This window comes from Dendropsophus ebraccatus, chromosome 15 (assembly GCF_027789765.1).
Source record: "Dendropsophus ebraccatus isolate aDenEbr1 chromosome 15, aDenEbr1.pat, whole genome shotgun sequence".
In the NCBI taxonomy this organism is placed as follows: domain Eukaryota; kingdom Metazoa; phylum Chordata; class Amphibia; order Anura; family Hylidae; genus Dendropsophus; species Dendropsophus ebraccatus.
The window spans coordinates 59,192,137-59,209,492 of NC_091468.1; the positions used below are offsets into that span (position 1 = coordinate 59,192,137).

At 41.2% G+C, this 17,356-nt stretch overlaps 1 protein-coding gene across 13 annotated transcripts in view; it reads left to right on the forward strand.

Moving 5' to 3' along the window:
• The window catches only part of DNAH8 (dynein axonemal heavy chain 8), a 176,269-nt gene that overhangs the window by 26,760 nt on the left and 132,153 nt on the right, over window positions 1–17,356 (forward strand). For all 13 annotated transcript variants that reach the window (XM_069954878.1, XM_069954875.1, XM_069954872.1 and 10 more), the window contains 10 exons: window positions 4,871–4,947; window positions 5,847–5,946; window positions 9,064–9,183; window positions 9,537–9,675; window positions 11,255–11,442; window positions 11,918–11,998; window positions 12,913–13,029; window positions 13,367–13,486; window positions 14,286–14,427; window positions 16,279–16,358. In XM_069954878.1, coding sequence (XP_069810979.1) covers window positions 4,871–4,947; window positions 5,847–5,946; window positions 9,064–9,183; window positions 9,537–9,675; window positions 11,255–11,442; window positions 11,918–11,998; window positions 12,913–13,029; window positions 13,367–13,486; window positions 14,286–14,427; window positions 16,279–16,358 — 1,164 coding nt within the window. The remainder of the gene's footprint in view (window positions 1–4,870; window positions 4,948–5,846; window positions 5,947–9,063; window positions 9,184–9,536; window positions 9,676–11,254; window positions 11,443–11,917; window positions 11,999–12,912; window positions 13,030–13,366; window positions 13,487–14,285; window positions 14,428–16,278; window positions 16,359–17,356) is intronic.

Consider the following 17,356-nt stretch of genomic DNA (forward strand, 5'->3'; position numbering starts at 1 on the left):
TACAGTTTTTGTGATGGTGTTTATGGGTTATTTCTATTTTTGTTGTGTTTCTGTGTAACTAGGTGTTGCGTTAAGGTCTTAAGTGCAATATGAAATGGATTACACACTGGCCCAGATTTATCAATCTGTCTGAGATAAAAAAAAAAATCAAAACATTTTTGTCTCAGACAGCTAGCAGCCAATCACATTTCATTTTGAGAAGTCAAACTTGAACTGTGATTGATTGCTTTTTTGACAGAAATGTGTCAGATCTTTGACAGAATGATAAAGCTTGCCTACAGTATACATTATTTTGTGGCATTTTAATGACACTTATAAATACAGTGATATTTTTTTTTTACTGTGAACATAGCTTTAGACTGTCTAGAGCAGGGGTGTCAAAGTCAAATACACAGTGGGCCAAAATTAAAAAATTGTAAAAAGTCTCGGGCCAACCATGATATGTAATGAAGATTGCATGCAGCGTTTCTGGCACTGTCAGAGCAGCGTGCGCGTTCCTGGCACTGCCTATCCTAAAGTAATTTTCCCGACATGAAAGTTACCCATTATATCCCTCAAGCAGTAGGTAATCCCATAATTGCGCCCCATGTAGCACCCCTCCACCATAGTTTTATATAATAGCCAGCTCTTCCCAATAGTCTCTTATGTAGAAGCCAGCCCTTCCCAATATTGTCTTATATAGTAGCCAGCCTTCCCAATAGTGTCTTATACAGTAGCCAGCCATCCCTATAGTGTCTTATATAGTAGCCAGCCCTCCAAATAGTGTCTTATATAGTAGCCAGCCCTCCAAATAGTCTCTTGTATAGTAACCAGCCCTCCCAATGGTCTCTTATATGGTAGCCAGTCCAAGCAACGTCAGGCGGGCCGGATTTAATACACCAATGGAAAAGCTCAGCAGGCCAAAAATAATGGCACTGTGGGCCAGAGTCTGACATGACTGGTCTAGAGTTAAGGAGTACCAGTCTTTAAAAATAACTTTTGACATGTTGAAATTAGGAGACCTGCTGAGATTAGGAGATATATAGCTGAGGAGAGGTAGTGACAGCAGCGCAATCCACTTCCCAGCAGTTTTTTCCACAAATTTGGACAAATTAAATCTTTGGGGGAGATTTATCAAAGTTTGTAAAATATACACTTGTGTAAACTGCCCATAGCAACCAATCACAGCTCAGTTTTCAGCTCTGGTAAAATGAAAGCTGAACTGTGATTGGTTGCTGCGGGCAGTTTACATCAGTGTATATTTTACACCCTTTGATAAACATGGGCCTATAAAACTACATTGCCGGAATTAGAGAGTGGCCGGGGAACAGATCGTGCTTATCTCCTGATCACAGTAGGTCTCAGCAGTATAACCTGTTGCGATCAATGTCAAAAGCTTGGATCAGTCCGTGTCAAAATGGCCTCAAAATGTAAGTCCATGAGGCGTATCTTATTTTTACACACATATGATACATACTGCTCATTTGATTGATATGGGTTTTAACTCTCAGATCTGACATGTCAAAAGTTTTTAATGGTGACAGGTACACTTGAAAGCAAATGTACCATCGGAACCTGCACTTTAAGCTTTGCACATGAATAGAACATCGTGGGGAAGCCAGTGCCACAGTCCTGTTCTTGAATCACGGCCCGGTTCCTGCGCTCAGCGCCGGTCTGTTACTGAGACTGGCGACATGCACGGGAAACGGTCCGTGGTTCAAAAAATCACCACGCCACCAGCTTCCCCGCACCAGCGCTGTTCTATTCATGTGCAAAACTTAAAGTGAATGTACTTATGGAATATTCGCTTTAAGGATCTCTAGACACCCCTCTGATGCCTGTCCAGCAAGATCGCAGAAAAACCACATATAACTCACAATATATGGTAAACATAAAATGTATTAAAATGTTCTGCTATATCTACTTAAGGTTAATAAAACTTCTGAACGTTAGTTTCCTCTTATTCTAAAATAAGATTTTATTGGAGATCTGGTTCTGCTTGAATAAGCATAAACATACTTTAGGTTTTATTAACCTTAAGTAGTTCTACATTAGCAGAATATCCGTTGAAAATAAATGTTGTGCTAACCATATGTTGTAGGGTTATTTGTGGTTTATGGCTACATTAGTTGTTGCATAGATGCAAGACTAGAAGGCCAGTAAATTTTCTTTATTGCCATAAATGGACACTAATAATTTTCCCCAAAAAAGTACATATCTTAAATTCAGTTTTGGTGACCGCTATCAATCCTTTTATTTCTGTTGCTTTCAACAGTTTTCAGAACTGTTGAGGTAGGCATAAAAATCTGTATAAATTTAGCTTTATTCAGTGGTTTAGCTATAGAGATCCCTTCACATTTTTAAAGAAGTCCGGCAAAATTTTTTATTAAATTATTGTATTGTCCCCCAAAAGTTATACAAATCACCAATATACACTTATAATGGGAAATGCACATAAAGTGCTTTTTTTCCTGCACTTACTACTGCTTCACTTCCTTGATAACATGGTGATGTCACTTCCTGGATAAAATGGTGATGTCACTTCCTGGATAAAATGGTGATGTCACAACCCAACTCCCAGAGCTCTGCGGGGTGTGGCTGCTGGAGAGGATGATGGCAGAGGGACACTGAGGGACACAGGGCACTGGAATGACACTGAGCATCCCTCTGCCATCATCCTCTCCAGCAGCCACAGCCCACATAGCTCTGGGAGTCGGGTCGTGACATCACCATGTTATCCAGGAAGTGACATCACCATGTTACCCATGAAGTGACATCACCATGTTATGAACAATGAATAAAGGATGAAAGGAGGCACTCACCAGCAGTGTATTCAGACCATCCGGCTTTTATTGCTGTGCGCAGGGGGAGCGGGGGAAACAAGGTGGGTGACCACAGTTTCGCGGCTTAGTGCCGCTTTGACGAACCCCGTCTGAATACACTGCTGGTGAGTGCCTCCTTTCATCCTTTATTTATTGTTCATACAGCATGTTTATTTTGGATTGAGCACCACCACATACCTGAACCAGAGATAGAGTGCCATCTAGTGGAGAGCCAGGCAGTGCCATCACTTTTTGTCTTTCTTGTTGGATTGTTCACCATGTTATCCAGAAAGTGAAGCCTTGATGCAGTAGTAAGTGCAGGGAAAAAAAGCACTTTATAAACATTTCCCGTAATACATGTATATTGGTATAACTTTTGGGAGGCAATACAATACTTTCATAAAAAAATTTGCAAGACTTCTCCTTTAAGTTTGACTGCTTATGTCTGACCAAGTTAAGTTCAGCTCCAATGCTCAGCTGTATATGGAGGTCTGAGCAGAAGCACTGACAGGGGCAGAGGTGTTACACAGGTTTGAGGTCAGAGAAGTAAAGTCATAAAACAAGAGGCTGCACTGATGGGAGCAGAGGAAATAAGTACTGTGTGTTAGTCCATTCCTTTCAATTTGGTATCTGCCTGTCCTGTTCACCAAAAGGTAAAAATGAATTGGTTTTACTAATTATAGCTATCGCCAGGGCAAGATTGGCATTATAGCTCCTAGACATTTAGGTCCAGGCCCAGACTGGTACATAAGTCTACAGGAGCCTGTACTTAGCTCTCTACTCATCCCGCCAGAGCCTTACCTCTTGTGGCAGCTTATTGCACTGTGAATAAAAGGATATATGTGAGTGTCTTTATTGAAGACAGCATATCTGTAAGACTATAGATGAGGGTTGGGTCTATTCCAAGCACCGGGGGCCCGTGAACCTATAGCCATGCCCCTGGCTATATTAAATTCACTTACATAACAATTACTGACAAAATTAGAGTGAAGAGACCTTTTTCATTTAAAATCAATGAAAGGGCTTTTGAACTGCTTTATGTGTCTAAAAACAGCCCAAAAACTAAGCGTTAAGACCTTATTACATGAAACAATTATCGGCCATAGTTGTCCGACTACCGCCATTCCTGCCAACAGTGGCTTGGTTTAAAAGGACCTGTTAAAAGACTACGATTAGCTGACATGCACAATGTCGGCTGATTGTGGTCTTTCAACATGTTGAAACAGCGCGATCATGTCAACGACAGTCTGCTGCGTACCACTTCGTGTAATAGGAGTGGCGGCAGCAGACCACTGCCAACTTCAATGGGCAGCCCAAATGAACGTCCTGTCCACCCCTCCCGATGCTTCCCGCTTACTGTCAGTGTGTGTAATAGTACAGGCAGAGAAACAAGCAGTTTGCCACTCGCTTCTCCCTCATTATCATGCTGTGTAATATGGACTTTGGAGGGCTGAGAACTCATTTATTTGAATGGGGCTGTCATGGTTCTCTGTCCAGATCCCCTTATGTCCTGCCACAGCCCTATTAATTCTTAATAGTGTAAGGGTGCCATTAGTCGGCCCCCAATAATCAGCAAGTGCTATAATTATCTCTCGCTAATAGGCTGTTTAGCGTTTATTGCAAGATGGTATTTTAGCTTCTTGGACAATGGGCTATGACGCAGTATTACCTATTGATATTAAAGTGGTAGTTTACGGGAAAAAAATTCTTTCAAATCAGTTGGTGCCAGAAAGTGCCAGAGATTTGTAATTTAATTCTATTAAAAAATCTCAAGTCTTCCAGTACTTATGGACCACTTCACCAGGACATACAGCAGCTGATAAGTACTGGAAGATTTTTTAATAGAAGTAGAATCTGAGGCACTTTATGATAGCAGTTGATTTGAAATTAGATTTTTTTTTTTAGTAAACAACCCCTTTAATGACTAGATTTTACCAATAAAGGTAAAAATTAAGAAGCCATATAGAAAATATCTTTTTGTTTGAAATTGTCTGTTTTCTACTTTAATGTAATGTACATATGTTCTTTAACGGTTAGTATAACTTATGGTCATGTGATTGTCTGATTAGGAGCGGATTCAGGAATTTATGAGTAATTGTATTGGAAGGATCGGGTCCCCACAAGAGGCAGTCCAACTTCTACAGAGGTAAGCCCCTGGATCTAGAACAGCGTAAAATCGGAAAATCTCTATAACAGCTAACTTTTATTGATACGAATTGAAAAATTTATACCACACCCAAAAGTGCAATAAACACTAATATACTGAGACAGTTACCGTATGATGTTAGATGTGATGAGCTGTGACAAAGTTAACAGCCTTTCTCATCCTATATTAGCCCTGGTTCATACCCCAGGTGGTTTGGGAGGGTCAGATTGTGGGTACAGAGTCGCTTTAACCACAATATAATAATACCTGATTTACATTACCCACTAAATGAATGTTTTGAGAGCAGTTCTTAGACGAGGTTTGTCCTATTTAAAATGATTAATAGATTTTCCACCAAATAATATGTAATATTTCTAATATGTAAAGCATTATATAAACCTAATAAAATACAGTATGCTGCTAATTAATTTCCCCTTCAGTTCAGTCATCTTGTCAGCCAGTCCTTATACAGTATCGTTCCCTTTGGGAAGTATGCTTTATTTAAAGGTGACCGGCGGCAGGGGTGAGCATTACTTACCTCTCCCCGTGACCACGATGCGCCACGTGAACGACCCTGGGACCCCCACTGAAATGCATTTTCCACAGAGTTGGGGTGAAATGCCTGACCCGCTGATGGATAGCCCACTCAGCCATGGATATTTTCCCCCCACTATCAGACACTTTTCCACCTGATATGAAAAAGGGGCAGGGTTTATGCAAAAAATGGCTGTGGTCTATTTTGCACCAAAAAAATGAATCTGAATTTGGCTGAAAATTCTAGCAGACTTTTACCTGAGATTTCAAACAGAGAAGGAATATTAAAATGTTGTGGTTACTTAGCCTGTAAGTGCATTATACCATGCTGGAAGAGTGCATACATCTTTTTCTTGTAACTCTAGGTTTCAGAAGTTGAATATCCCCTGCTTGAAATCCAAAATCCCAAGTATTATTAAATGTATTCTTCAGCTTTACATGGAGGTGCTTCAGGCCACTAAAACAGTAAGTCAGTCATATCAAGTGTTACCATAGTCCTATACTTTGCATTGTATAGTATAGTACAAATGTATTTCCTTCTATGCGTTTTGTCCGTGTGTACATTGTTTGGCCGCCGCTATTTATCATGTGGTTCCCTAGCAAGGCATGCAATGGAGCTACACTTTGGTATGCCCATCTCCAAAAGCCAGGGATGTCATGAGATGTGTTGTTGAGGGGAGTAGCGGCATAAATATGCAGAACAAGCTGCAGTGAAGACTTAGGGGGGCATTTATTAAGTCCTGCGTTTTTTACGCCGGACTTAAAAATGCCCCCGCAGCTCCGGCGCTACGGAGATTTATGTAGAGGCGGACTGCACACCGCCGAAAACCTACGCCAGCTGAAGACTGGAGTAGGTTTTCAGCGTATATTTGGGCGGAACGGATGGTAAATTGCACGGACTCTGAGTCCGCGCCCTCCGTTCCGCCCACTACACGCCCCCTTGCCGCTCCCCTGGCGTACTCGGCGGAAAGTGCCGATTTGCGAATATTATATTCGCAAATCGGCCATTTGCGTATAAAATAATACGCAAATCGGCACTTTCCGCCGAAAATCATCCGTTCGCAGGATGATACATGTGGCCCTTAGTGTGTAAGTCTCTAAATGATTATTACAGTTTGCTTTAAAATTGTGCAAAGTTGCCAACCCCTTTATTATAATAGCTCTCAAATGTAATGCAGGCTATTCAGATTGAGGACAGTTTTCTAATACCCCAGAACTTACAGAACAACAGAATAGGATAACAAGCAGCCAGAAGAAAAACTTACAAAGCACATACAGTATCAATACTGGCAGGTAACAAACTGGGACAACAACTCACCAGTAGCTGATAGGAATTTAGGATAATAAAATTGATGATGGATCAAACACATGATGATGGTAGTCAGGAATTAAGCAGAAAATGATGAAAACAGATCAAATACCAAAACAGATTTACCTACCAGAAACAAAAAAGAACAACCTGTGGAAAAAAGACAGAGCATAAGACCAGACACAGAAATGAACACAGAAAGAATAATAATAAAACAGATGTTTCTGCTATGGTTTACATCTGTTTCCAGATGTAAACCATGCTAAATCCTCCATTTAGCCATATCCATCACCCTCCCCGTGCTGCCTGGCGTATGCCGCGGAAAATGCAAAAATCTGCGCCTTTTCCGTGACATATCCCAGGGCCGCACATTGTAAACTGTGCCCCAAAGAGCCTAGAACAAACCGAAGAACTAGAAACAAGACTAAAACAAGGCACAAGAGCGATACAGAAAACAATGGATTCAAACACACAGACCATACTCTGTAATCTGATCTAATACACTAATTATAAATGATACATTAATTATTGTCACATGCACAAAGGTCCAAAATTTTATATATGTGTGTGTGTATATATATATATATATATATATATATATATAGTAAATGATAAAAAATATTCTGTGCCAGACTTTTGCTGGTTTTTGGTCACATCATATGCAAGAAAGGATTAAATAATAATGATTGAAAGGTCCAAACTACCCCAAAATTAGAGCCCTCACACAGTTCCAAAGACAGAAAAAGTTGTAGGGATCAGAACATGAGGCAATGCAAATGTATTTTTTAACAAACAGGTTTTATTTCAAGCAGTAACATAACAAAATTTATAAACAAATATTTCCCTATTGTCACGGCCCCGTGTTCTGGGCCACCGCCGCAACCTCCTCCTGCCCCATGCAGCGGCCGGGGTCCTTGTGCAGGGACCCCGCGCTGCTGCTAGTTCGGCCCCTGGGGGCGCCTCACCTTCCTCCGCTCCTGTCGCTCACTGTGCCGGCCGGCGAGCGCGTCCCCGCCTCCTAGGGCGCGCGCTGCCGGCTGTCTCAGATTTAAAGGGGCAGTGCGCTCCTAATTGGTCCACATGTCAATCACTCCCCCATAAGTTCCAGCTCTGCCCCCTTCCAGGTGTTGGAGCCTCTACATGCTTCCCATAGCGTTTGGCCCAGCTCCCTGTTGTTCCTGACCTTAGTCCTTGTCCCTTGTTCCTGTCTTCAGTCCTTGTCCCTAGTCCTTGCCCGCTGCCTTCCCATTGTTCCTGAGTCCTGTCTGCCACCTGCGAGCACGTCTACAGTCCTCTGCCTGCACTATCTCCTGCCTACTGTTCCTGCCACGCCTCGCCTGCCGTCACTAGCAACCAAGCCAGGGGTAGCCTTGCGGCGGGCTCTGGTGAAAACCAGCTGCCCCTTAGACTCCGCTCCCTGGTGAGGTTAGTGCTATCGCTAGTGACGGTCCAGTGGATCCACTACTCCAGGCGTTACACCTATATTATGTTTATAAACATAATCCCTCGAACAACCCTGAATGGGAAACTAAAGATGCTATGGATTTTAGGAAAAAGCAGTCAAGATAGCTCCAAGATCCCAAGCAGTGGATCAGCTGTGATGTCGGGAGATTCCTGTTTCTCTTAACATAAGTTCTTCACATGATCACTCGACATACTGTCTGTTATTTCCTATAAGCTCTTATTTCAATCTGTATAGTTAGCTGAATCTCCTAAAGGGATTATCCAATGCTACAAAAACATGGCCACTTTCTTCCCAAGACAGCACCACTCTTGACTACAGTTTAGGCGTGTTTTGCAATTAAGCTCCATTCACTTTAATGGAACTGAGTTATGCTGCGTTTACACGGAACAATTATCGTTCGAATTCGAATGATAATCGTACGTGTAAACGCAGCCAACGATCAATCGACGAGCGAGAAATCGTTCATTTTAATCTTACAACATGTTCTTAAATCGTCGTTCGCAAAAAATTCCCAGATCATTCTGTGTAAACAGTCGTTCACCGATTTAACCTATGTGTGAGATAGGCTTAAGCGTTCGCAAAAGATTTTTCCGTACGATATATCGTTCGGTCTAAACGCTGATCGTAAAAAAAAAACAAAACATTACTTCGAAATCGTTTATTGTACGATCGGGTGAATTATCGCTACGTGTAAACCCAGCATTAAAAAACCGACACCCAACCTGGAAACAAGAGTGGTGCTGTCTCTGGAAGAAAGTGGCCATTTTTTTATAGCGCTGGATAACCCATTTAATATACCTTTCTTCAGGTCTATGAATGTTATAAGGAGGATCCTCCAGTTGTCAAGAGCATGCCTCCTGTAGCTGGGCGGATCCTATGGTCAAGACAGCTGTTTAGGAGGATACATCAGCCAATCACATCTCTGAAGGTACAATTTTACATTATGTGAATTATAATATATATATTAAAGGGGTTGTGCAGTCTAAATGGCCATTTTATGATGCTGCAAGGGACAGAACAGTGCTGTATACTTACCCGTCCTGCTCCGTGGCAAATACCACCTGCTGTCTGCCGCTGTCATCTTCTTCTGAACTTGCGCTGACATGCCGTGTGGTCAGGAAATGACCTATAGACAGTGTAGACAGGATGCTAAGTTTATGCTGAGTGGTCATTTATTATCTGCATGACGTCAGCAGAAGATGAGAAGAAGATGACAGCGACAGACAGATCTCAGTGTATAGTGTATAATGTGTTTTTTTTTACATTTCTCTTTCTTTAAAGAACACTTCTAACATATTGTCTAGCCCTGAGGGTGAAGCTGCCATGCAGCTCTATAATAGGATTGCATATGTGTTGGTGGAATTTGAAGTTTTACAGCACAGAGTTTGGTTTAATGACGTCTCCACAGAGCTGGAAGATGGTGAGTCCCTGCTTTTTTTCAGGCAAAAGATGTGTGATTTTCCAGTCAAGTTTATTAAAAGGGAATCTGTCAGCTGTAATTTATGTTCCAAACTTCTTACACTTATGGTGCGTTTACACAGAGACTATAAACAGGGAACAGGTCATAAAGGAAAGACTGAGACTTCACTTCTTCTCAAATCCTTTCCTGGCTTTGGCTTCAAAAATCTGTCAGATAAATCTCTCTATGTAAACGCACACATTAGAAAACTGTAATAATAAGGAGGCACATTGTACATTTCATATATTCATTTGTACTCCCAGGATGTAGGGAAATATCTTTATTCTCTGGCACAAAGAGTCAAAGAGGCTTTTCCAATCTCCTTTAATAGGCTGGGTTCACACTACGTATATTTCAGTCAGTATTGTGGTCCTCATATTGCAACCAAAACCAGGAGTGGATTGAAAACACAGAAATGTTCACACAATGTTGAAATTGAGTGGATGGCCGCCATATAACAGTAAATAAAGGCCATTATTTCAATACTACAGCCGTTGTTTTAAAATACCAGCAAATATTTGCCATTAAATGGCGGCCATCCACTCAATTTCACCATTGTGTGAACAGATCCTTTCTGTGTATTTAATCCACTCCTGGTTTTGGTTGCAATATGAGGACCACAATACTGACTGAAATATACGTAGTGTGAACCCAGCCTATAGTTGCAAGCTCCTGCTTGATTGACACTTGGAAGTTGAATCCCAAACAGGTTCAGGTATAGGAGGGGGAGGGAGGAGGTGTTACAGATTGTTGCATTTCAGGAGCTCATGACTCTTCTTGCTGTATAATAAAAGCATTTCCCTATGTTCTGGGCTCACAGGCAGATACAGTATATGAAAAGTACCATGTGTGTCCCTGATCTAACATCTTTCTAACAGTGTCAGCAGGTTGAAATTAGAATTGTAGCTGACAAATTATCAGCTTTTTTTTTATCAAAGCTTTTCCAAAAAGAAAAAAAAAACATTTTTTGCACACCAAATCAGAGAGGGCATATTCTCTCACACCCCTCCCTCCCTGCTCCCCCTAAACTTCCTCCAGTAACACTGATCATGAGTGTCCCTACACAAAATATTTATGACCAATAAATACAGCTCTTGTTACTATCATGTTCCCACTACTTTTTTCCCTCTCCTTTTTTGAAAAGAAAAAAATAACATCCGTAATTTCGCAGTTTGGCCGCCCATCAGTGCAGTGACGGCTGTTGGCACGTTATTCTAGTTTAGGTGGACTAATTGGTCTTTGGGTGTGTCTTAAACACCTAGACCACCCTGGACGTACCTGTATGCCCTGGCCGCCTGTCAACAGATGACCCTGGGCATACACGTACGTCCAGGGCGCATATCCTGTTATGAAGCGCGCCCAGGAGCAGAGCATGCTTCATAGCAGGTGGAGGCCAGCTGCAATTACTTCACCGTTAATGACAGGCTGCACCGATCGCCATTAACCCCTTAAACACCGCAAGGGTACATTTTGAGGGTACAGCTAATTTTTTGGGTGTGTGGTGTGAACATAGCCTATCTAATCTATTATTATGTTGCAGCACTGCAAGCAAATTTATTGGTTCATCATCCTGAAACCAAAAAGATATTGGTTAATTTTGATCAGAAATTTTATGTGATTTTGCAAGAAACAAAAAGCATGTTGAAGATGGGTTTAGAGGTTCCACAAGAGGCTGAGGAATTTCTTAAAATAGAAGCCGAACTTGAGTCAAATCATCTCCAGCTTAAGGTTAGGCTGTTTGCAAATGTCATTGGTTGTTCTTAATTCCGCTGCTTCTTCTAAGGCCAGTTTTAGAATATGTATCTTTGCCCCATATTGCAGCCAAATATACTGGCCCAAACACAGGTTTAAACTGACAGCATTGTAGATCCCAATTATACTTATACAGGTATAATATAAAATAATAACAATGGCAGACCAGACACTTGTGTGAAACTTGCCTTAGGGACAGATCTATATACAAGTTTTGTATGTATTTTTAGATGATTTTGATGTAAATTTAAAGAAGGAGAGGGTGGGGGAAACATAATAAAGAACCTAAATTTACCATTCCCCGTGCCTATGTAGTGCTTCATTCTACTTCACCCAGCTGAGGAATGCGCCGCTTAGCCATTCAGTGACTGGGGCACGACACCGCTGCAGTCACTGATTGGCTGAGCAGGCTATATAAATTAATCATCTCTTGTTTTTCTTATACTAACAGAAATTAGTCAGACAGTACGAGATGGTTTGTGGTCAGATCCTCCCCACCTATACAGATCTGTTATCTGGGAAAATAAGAAAGGTGAGGAGGTGAAAATATTTTCAAAGTTTCTTTGTTTCTATAATCTTGATATAAATAGGTTGTCAGGGAAAAATTGATACTTAAACATGGATATGTCAGTACCGTATACTTATCTGTCCTTTTCTCCTACAGCTACCGGGTCCTAGGCCACCAGCTCTGCATTGCTGTCTGTGTTTTCATAACATACAGTGGTGTCCTGCTCCAACTGGAAATGGGCGCTTACATAGACTTTATGCTGAGCATCTGTTTCCTGTGGGATGTTATGACACAGTATATTGACACAGTACTAGTTGACTTGCGTTACATTTGTTTACTAAAATCCCTATTACACAAGGCGATTAGAGGAGCAAACAAGTGCTGTTAGCGCTCATTTGCTCCTCGTTCCCCGCTCGCTGCCACCGCTATTACATGGGGCGACTGTGAGCGCTGTCAGCGCTCATTTACTCCTCGTTCACCGCTCGCTGCCACCACTATAACATACGGCAGCAGTGAGCGGGTGAGTGCAGCGGGGGCGCGGGGGGCTGCCCAGGACATCGCTAGATCGTCCGGGCAGCCCATAGCAGATAGCAGCGGTCAGCTGCCGCTGCTCCTGTTGCAAGGAGTGACGGCAGCAGGTCGTTGCTATCTAAGCCATTTTTTCTTTCAACATGTTGAAAGACAAACGACTGCAATGATAAGCCGACATCGTTTATGTCGGCTGATCGTTGCTTCCTATTACACAGGAAGATTATTGGCTGTAACGGACAATATCGCCCCATAATCATTCTGTGTAATAGGGCCTTAAGTTTTTGTTGCCTATTTTATTTTGGAGGTTCGGTTCCAGGTAGCCCTTTGAGATTTGTCTTTTGACTGTGTGTGTGTGTGTGTATATATATATATATATATACACACATGTTTCTATTTCTTTACTTTAGGTGGAGTCAGTTCTGCACATGGGTCTCTTAAATTTAACATGGGCATCTGTTGCACTTGATCGCTTTTTTGAAGATTTAGATACCAATCTTCAAGTAATAAGTCAGCTTGTAAATCAGGTAATATGAATGTTATCTTGATATAATATGTAACATAATGTAATCGTGTATTGTTTGGCTCACAGTGCAGTATGGTAATTCCATGCTTTTATTTGGAACTGGGATTGGAAAAAATTGAACATATGACACATAGTGACATATGTAAAGTAATAGGACAAAAAAAACTTAAAAATTATGGGGTGGTGGGGATTTACTCTGACTGGTGTTTCATATGCAATTTTAAAAAGTCTTGTGGAAGAGGCACAGTTTCTTAGAGGTTCACAGCTTTTAATAAATTTAGTTTAGCAAACTGAAGTATATACCAACTTCCAAACATTGCAGGATCTTTTATCCACAGGTGAATGACATCAATAGAAATTGCATAGATGCAGTCTTGGAGGATATTGCAGAGACCTTATTGATAACCCTGCCTGATGATGGTCCAACCACAATAGAAAATTTGCTTGCTAGTAATGAGGTATTTCTCACAGATAAATCTGCCAGTGTAATGTATATCTACTACTTTATGTACCATTTATACCCATGCAACTATCATACATGTTCTGTACTTTTAGAGCCCAACAGGTGAAGTTCTGATCCTGTTCTGAAAGAGAGAGGGGGACTGTAAGACCATAAAAGGGTACTCTGGCCATGTAAACCTTTCTATAGTTTGCTGCCCTTGCATAGAACATAATAAACATGCTTTTCTTACCCCACTTTGCTCTTCCGTGGTCCTCCTACTGTACAGTGCCTTTGGTTCACTGACAGGACTCTTTCGTCTTGGAAGTGGTGTCGGGAGCGTTCAATAGGGGACCTGAAGACGTTGTAGAAAGACCCCAGGGGAAAGTGGTGAGGTAAGAATAGCATGTTTATTATGTTGTACGTGAGTAACCCTATTAACCAGTAAAATAGGGCTGGGTGATATAAGACATTTATATAAAAAAAATTATATAATAATATATAAAAAATGTATTTGCCCAGAGTACCCCATACAACTGTAAGATATGGCTTAGTGATAAAAGACATTTTACTATAATAATGATATATGTAACAATTGCTCACTTTAATTATGCTCCACCCATTTAGTTTTTGCCTCGTTTAAAGCAGCATTATGTTCACTTTGGAGATTAATCATTTGTGGATTTAGTAACACCGTTGTCTCACACTGTTAAGAAATGCACCAAATAATTGACACAAACAACTTAGCACAAGCTAACAACCATTTATTGTATTGTACTGAAGGATTGTACCTGACCTATGATGTGCCGTATGTTTAGATTTACACAAAAGAGATGGCGCATTATCTGAACCACAGAAGTGGACAGATTGAACAAGCCGTGGAGGAGATAGTTTGCATTTTTAAACCTGTGCGGGAACCAAAACATGCAAGAAATAAAAAGATGCAAAGCAAAAAGAAAGGTAAAGGTTCTGGTAAAAAAAAGTGTACAGGTAAAAAAACAACTACTTGCATTATAATTTCAGTAGTTTTATGGCATTTAGCCAAGAATGATGTAAATAGGGACTCCACCAGCAGAATAGTGATTGCAGCTCTGGAGTATAATACAGGATGTAACTCAGGATCAGTAGAGGATAAGTAATGTAATGTATGTGCAGTGACCCCACCAGCAGTACAGTAACTCAGTGAATGGTTAAACTGGACTTCCATTAAAAAATATTAGCCTAATCAAACCCATAAAAATGTTTTGCTGGTCTTTAAAGTGACACTGTCACCCCCTTTTTGCATTCTGACTTCTCTAAACAGGTGTTAAAGGTAAATTTAGCAGTTCTACATCATGGTGCTTGTTCAAATAAAAAGTGATCTTTTATCAACTTAGCCCTGCTCACAGCTCCGCCATTGGCCCCGCCCCTCCATGACATCAAAGGCACATAGGCCCTGCCCCCTCGCCGACTATTGGAACAGGCTGGCCTAAAGATTTAGGCCCCACCCTCTCTAGACTGGCCCATACCAATGGGCGTCGAGGTGGCGGGGCCTATGTGTCGATGATGTCACAGAGGGGCGGGACCAATGGTGGTGCTGTGGGTGGGGCAAAGTGGTGCTGTTGCTGTGAAGCCCCGCCCACTTAGCATAATCTGCAGTTGATAAAAGATCACTTTTTACTGGAACAAGCACCTTGACTTATGATATAAAATAAGGTATGAAAACTGCTAAATTTACCCTTTACACCTGTGTAGAGAATGGATCCACAACGGGATCCCAAAAAATTGCAGGACAATCAAAAATAGATATTAATTTAATCTTTATTCACATAATTCATATCAGATAAAATTCATAAAAAAATGAGGAACATGAAACAGAACCATATACAAAAAAAATCAGTGAGGGGACATATATATATATATATATATAAAAATATGGACACGAGGACGGCACTTCAGTGGTGTATAGTGAAGATTTATTCACCCAATTAGCGACGTTTCGACTCTAACATGAGTCTTTTTCAAGCCTTGAGTCGAAACGTCGCTAATTGTGATTGGGTGAATAAATCTTCACTATACACCACTGGAGTGCCGTCCTCGTGTCCATATTTTGGTTATCCAGAGGAGTCGGGGATCGACTTTTGTGGGACGTGCACCCACCAGCTTGAAGCTGTTTTTTTGACTTTAAGCCAGCACAGTGCCGTCCATCTACCTAATATATATATATATATATATATATATATATAATCCGTATACCCTAGTCATATATTGCACAAACACCAAGGTGCTAAATGGAAAGAAATATATATAGGTGTATTGCAATACAGGCAACCTCCACTAGATGGCAAACAAGTATGATACAAAAAGTATTTATAGAATGGCAGAGATTCTGTCCTGCATTTTTTGTGGATCCATTTTTGGTTTGTTGTGTATCTTTTATGCGTTAGGATTGCATACATTTTGGGCACCTATTTGTTCAGACCTGTGTAGAGAAGTCAGAATGCAAAAAGGGGGTGACAGTGTCACTTTAAGGACTGAAAAGTGACGGCGAGTAAGACTGCATTTCCTGTTATCAGTTTTGTAAAAATACCAGTGCAAAAACACAGAAACTGTCTGTAAATAAAATAAAATTACCAATCTTGGTTAGTGCAGTAAAGTTTGATTTAATAATTTATATCTTAATTTTACATTTTGCATTTTGTAAGAAATGTAATAATTTATTTGTAATGTGGTATGTGTGCTGACCTGTGATCAGGTCTACAGGCCTAAAGTCATTGGTGGTCCCATATTACTGAGGGATCCTGATGTCTCCTTTCACTGTTTTTGTAACAGAAACTAGACATGTTGCTTTTACTGACAAAGAATATGAAGAGTCCTTTGAAGAACAGGAGAAGGATGAAGAATTTAGTAAGGTGCTCTACCAGTCTTGTCTCCTAATGTCAGGTTTACAGTGAATCATATATTGTCATCCGAGGGATGGCTGACTGTACTCTTTCTGTGCCCTCAGAGCACTGAAATGAGATCTTAGCAATCATATTATTTGTTTTGTTTTTGTATTATAGGGGGACATTTATTCAGACTGGCTTAGTACTTAGTACAGCGGTCTGGCCCTGCACCAGGCGCAGGCATTGCACAAAAGTCTACAGCTGCTCTGGAGCAGTGGTAGATTTTTGCCTGGTTTACACCTGTTTCCAGGTAAAAACCTTGATAAATGAGGAGCAGGAGGAGGACATGCCTCCTCCCCACCTTATTATGCCCCCCCTTTCGCCCCTCAGGCCAGCAGTGGTTACGTCTGCAGTACACCAGGGAGGAAGCAAGAATCTGCGCCTTCTCCCTGGAGCAACCTTAGTAAATGTCCCACTTAGTATTTAAAGCAAATGTTCCATAAGGTACAGTTCTTTTTTTTTTTTTTTTTTACCGTAGCCGTTCAGCAATGATGTGGAGATCCTGGTGGTGTTGTGCTTTTTTTGAAACACTGCCCGGTTCCTGCACCTGTCACTGGTTACTTCCTGAACACCAGCTCGGAGCACTGGGGGCAGGCCTGCCACCCTCCAGTGTGACTATATCCCTTCCCCTCGGTGATCTGCATTTTAATAGAGCTGTATCACAGAGGGGAGGGAATTTCATCACATTGGGCGGCGGCAGGCCTGCCCTGGTGCTCCGAACCAATATTCGAACAGCATTTTAAAAAAGAAAAACGGGCCACTGGGATACCCAACCTGGCGCTGTGTGGCTACGGTAAAAAGAAAGATGCGATGTACCTGATGGTACATTCACTTTAACTTTTACATCAACGTTTTTTTATTAAGTGATAAGTAAGTAAAAATATTACAAATAGACCATGTAAGTAATGGCAGCAGTATTCTTACTACTAACTCCATCTTTAGCCAATAAGAAGAAAAAGACCAAA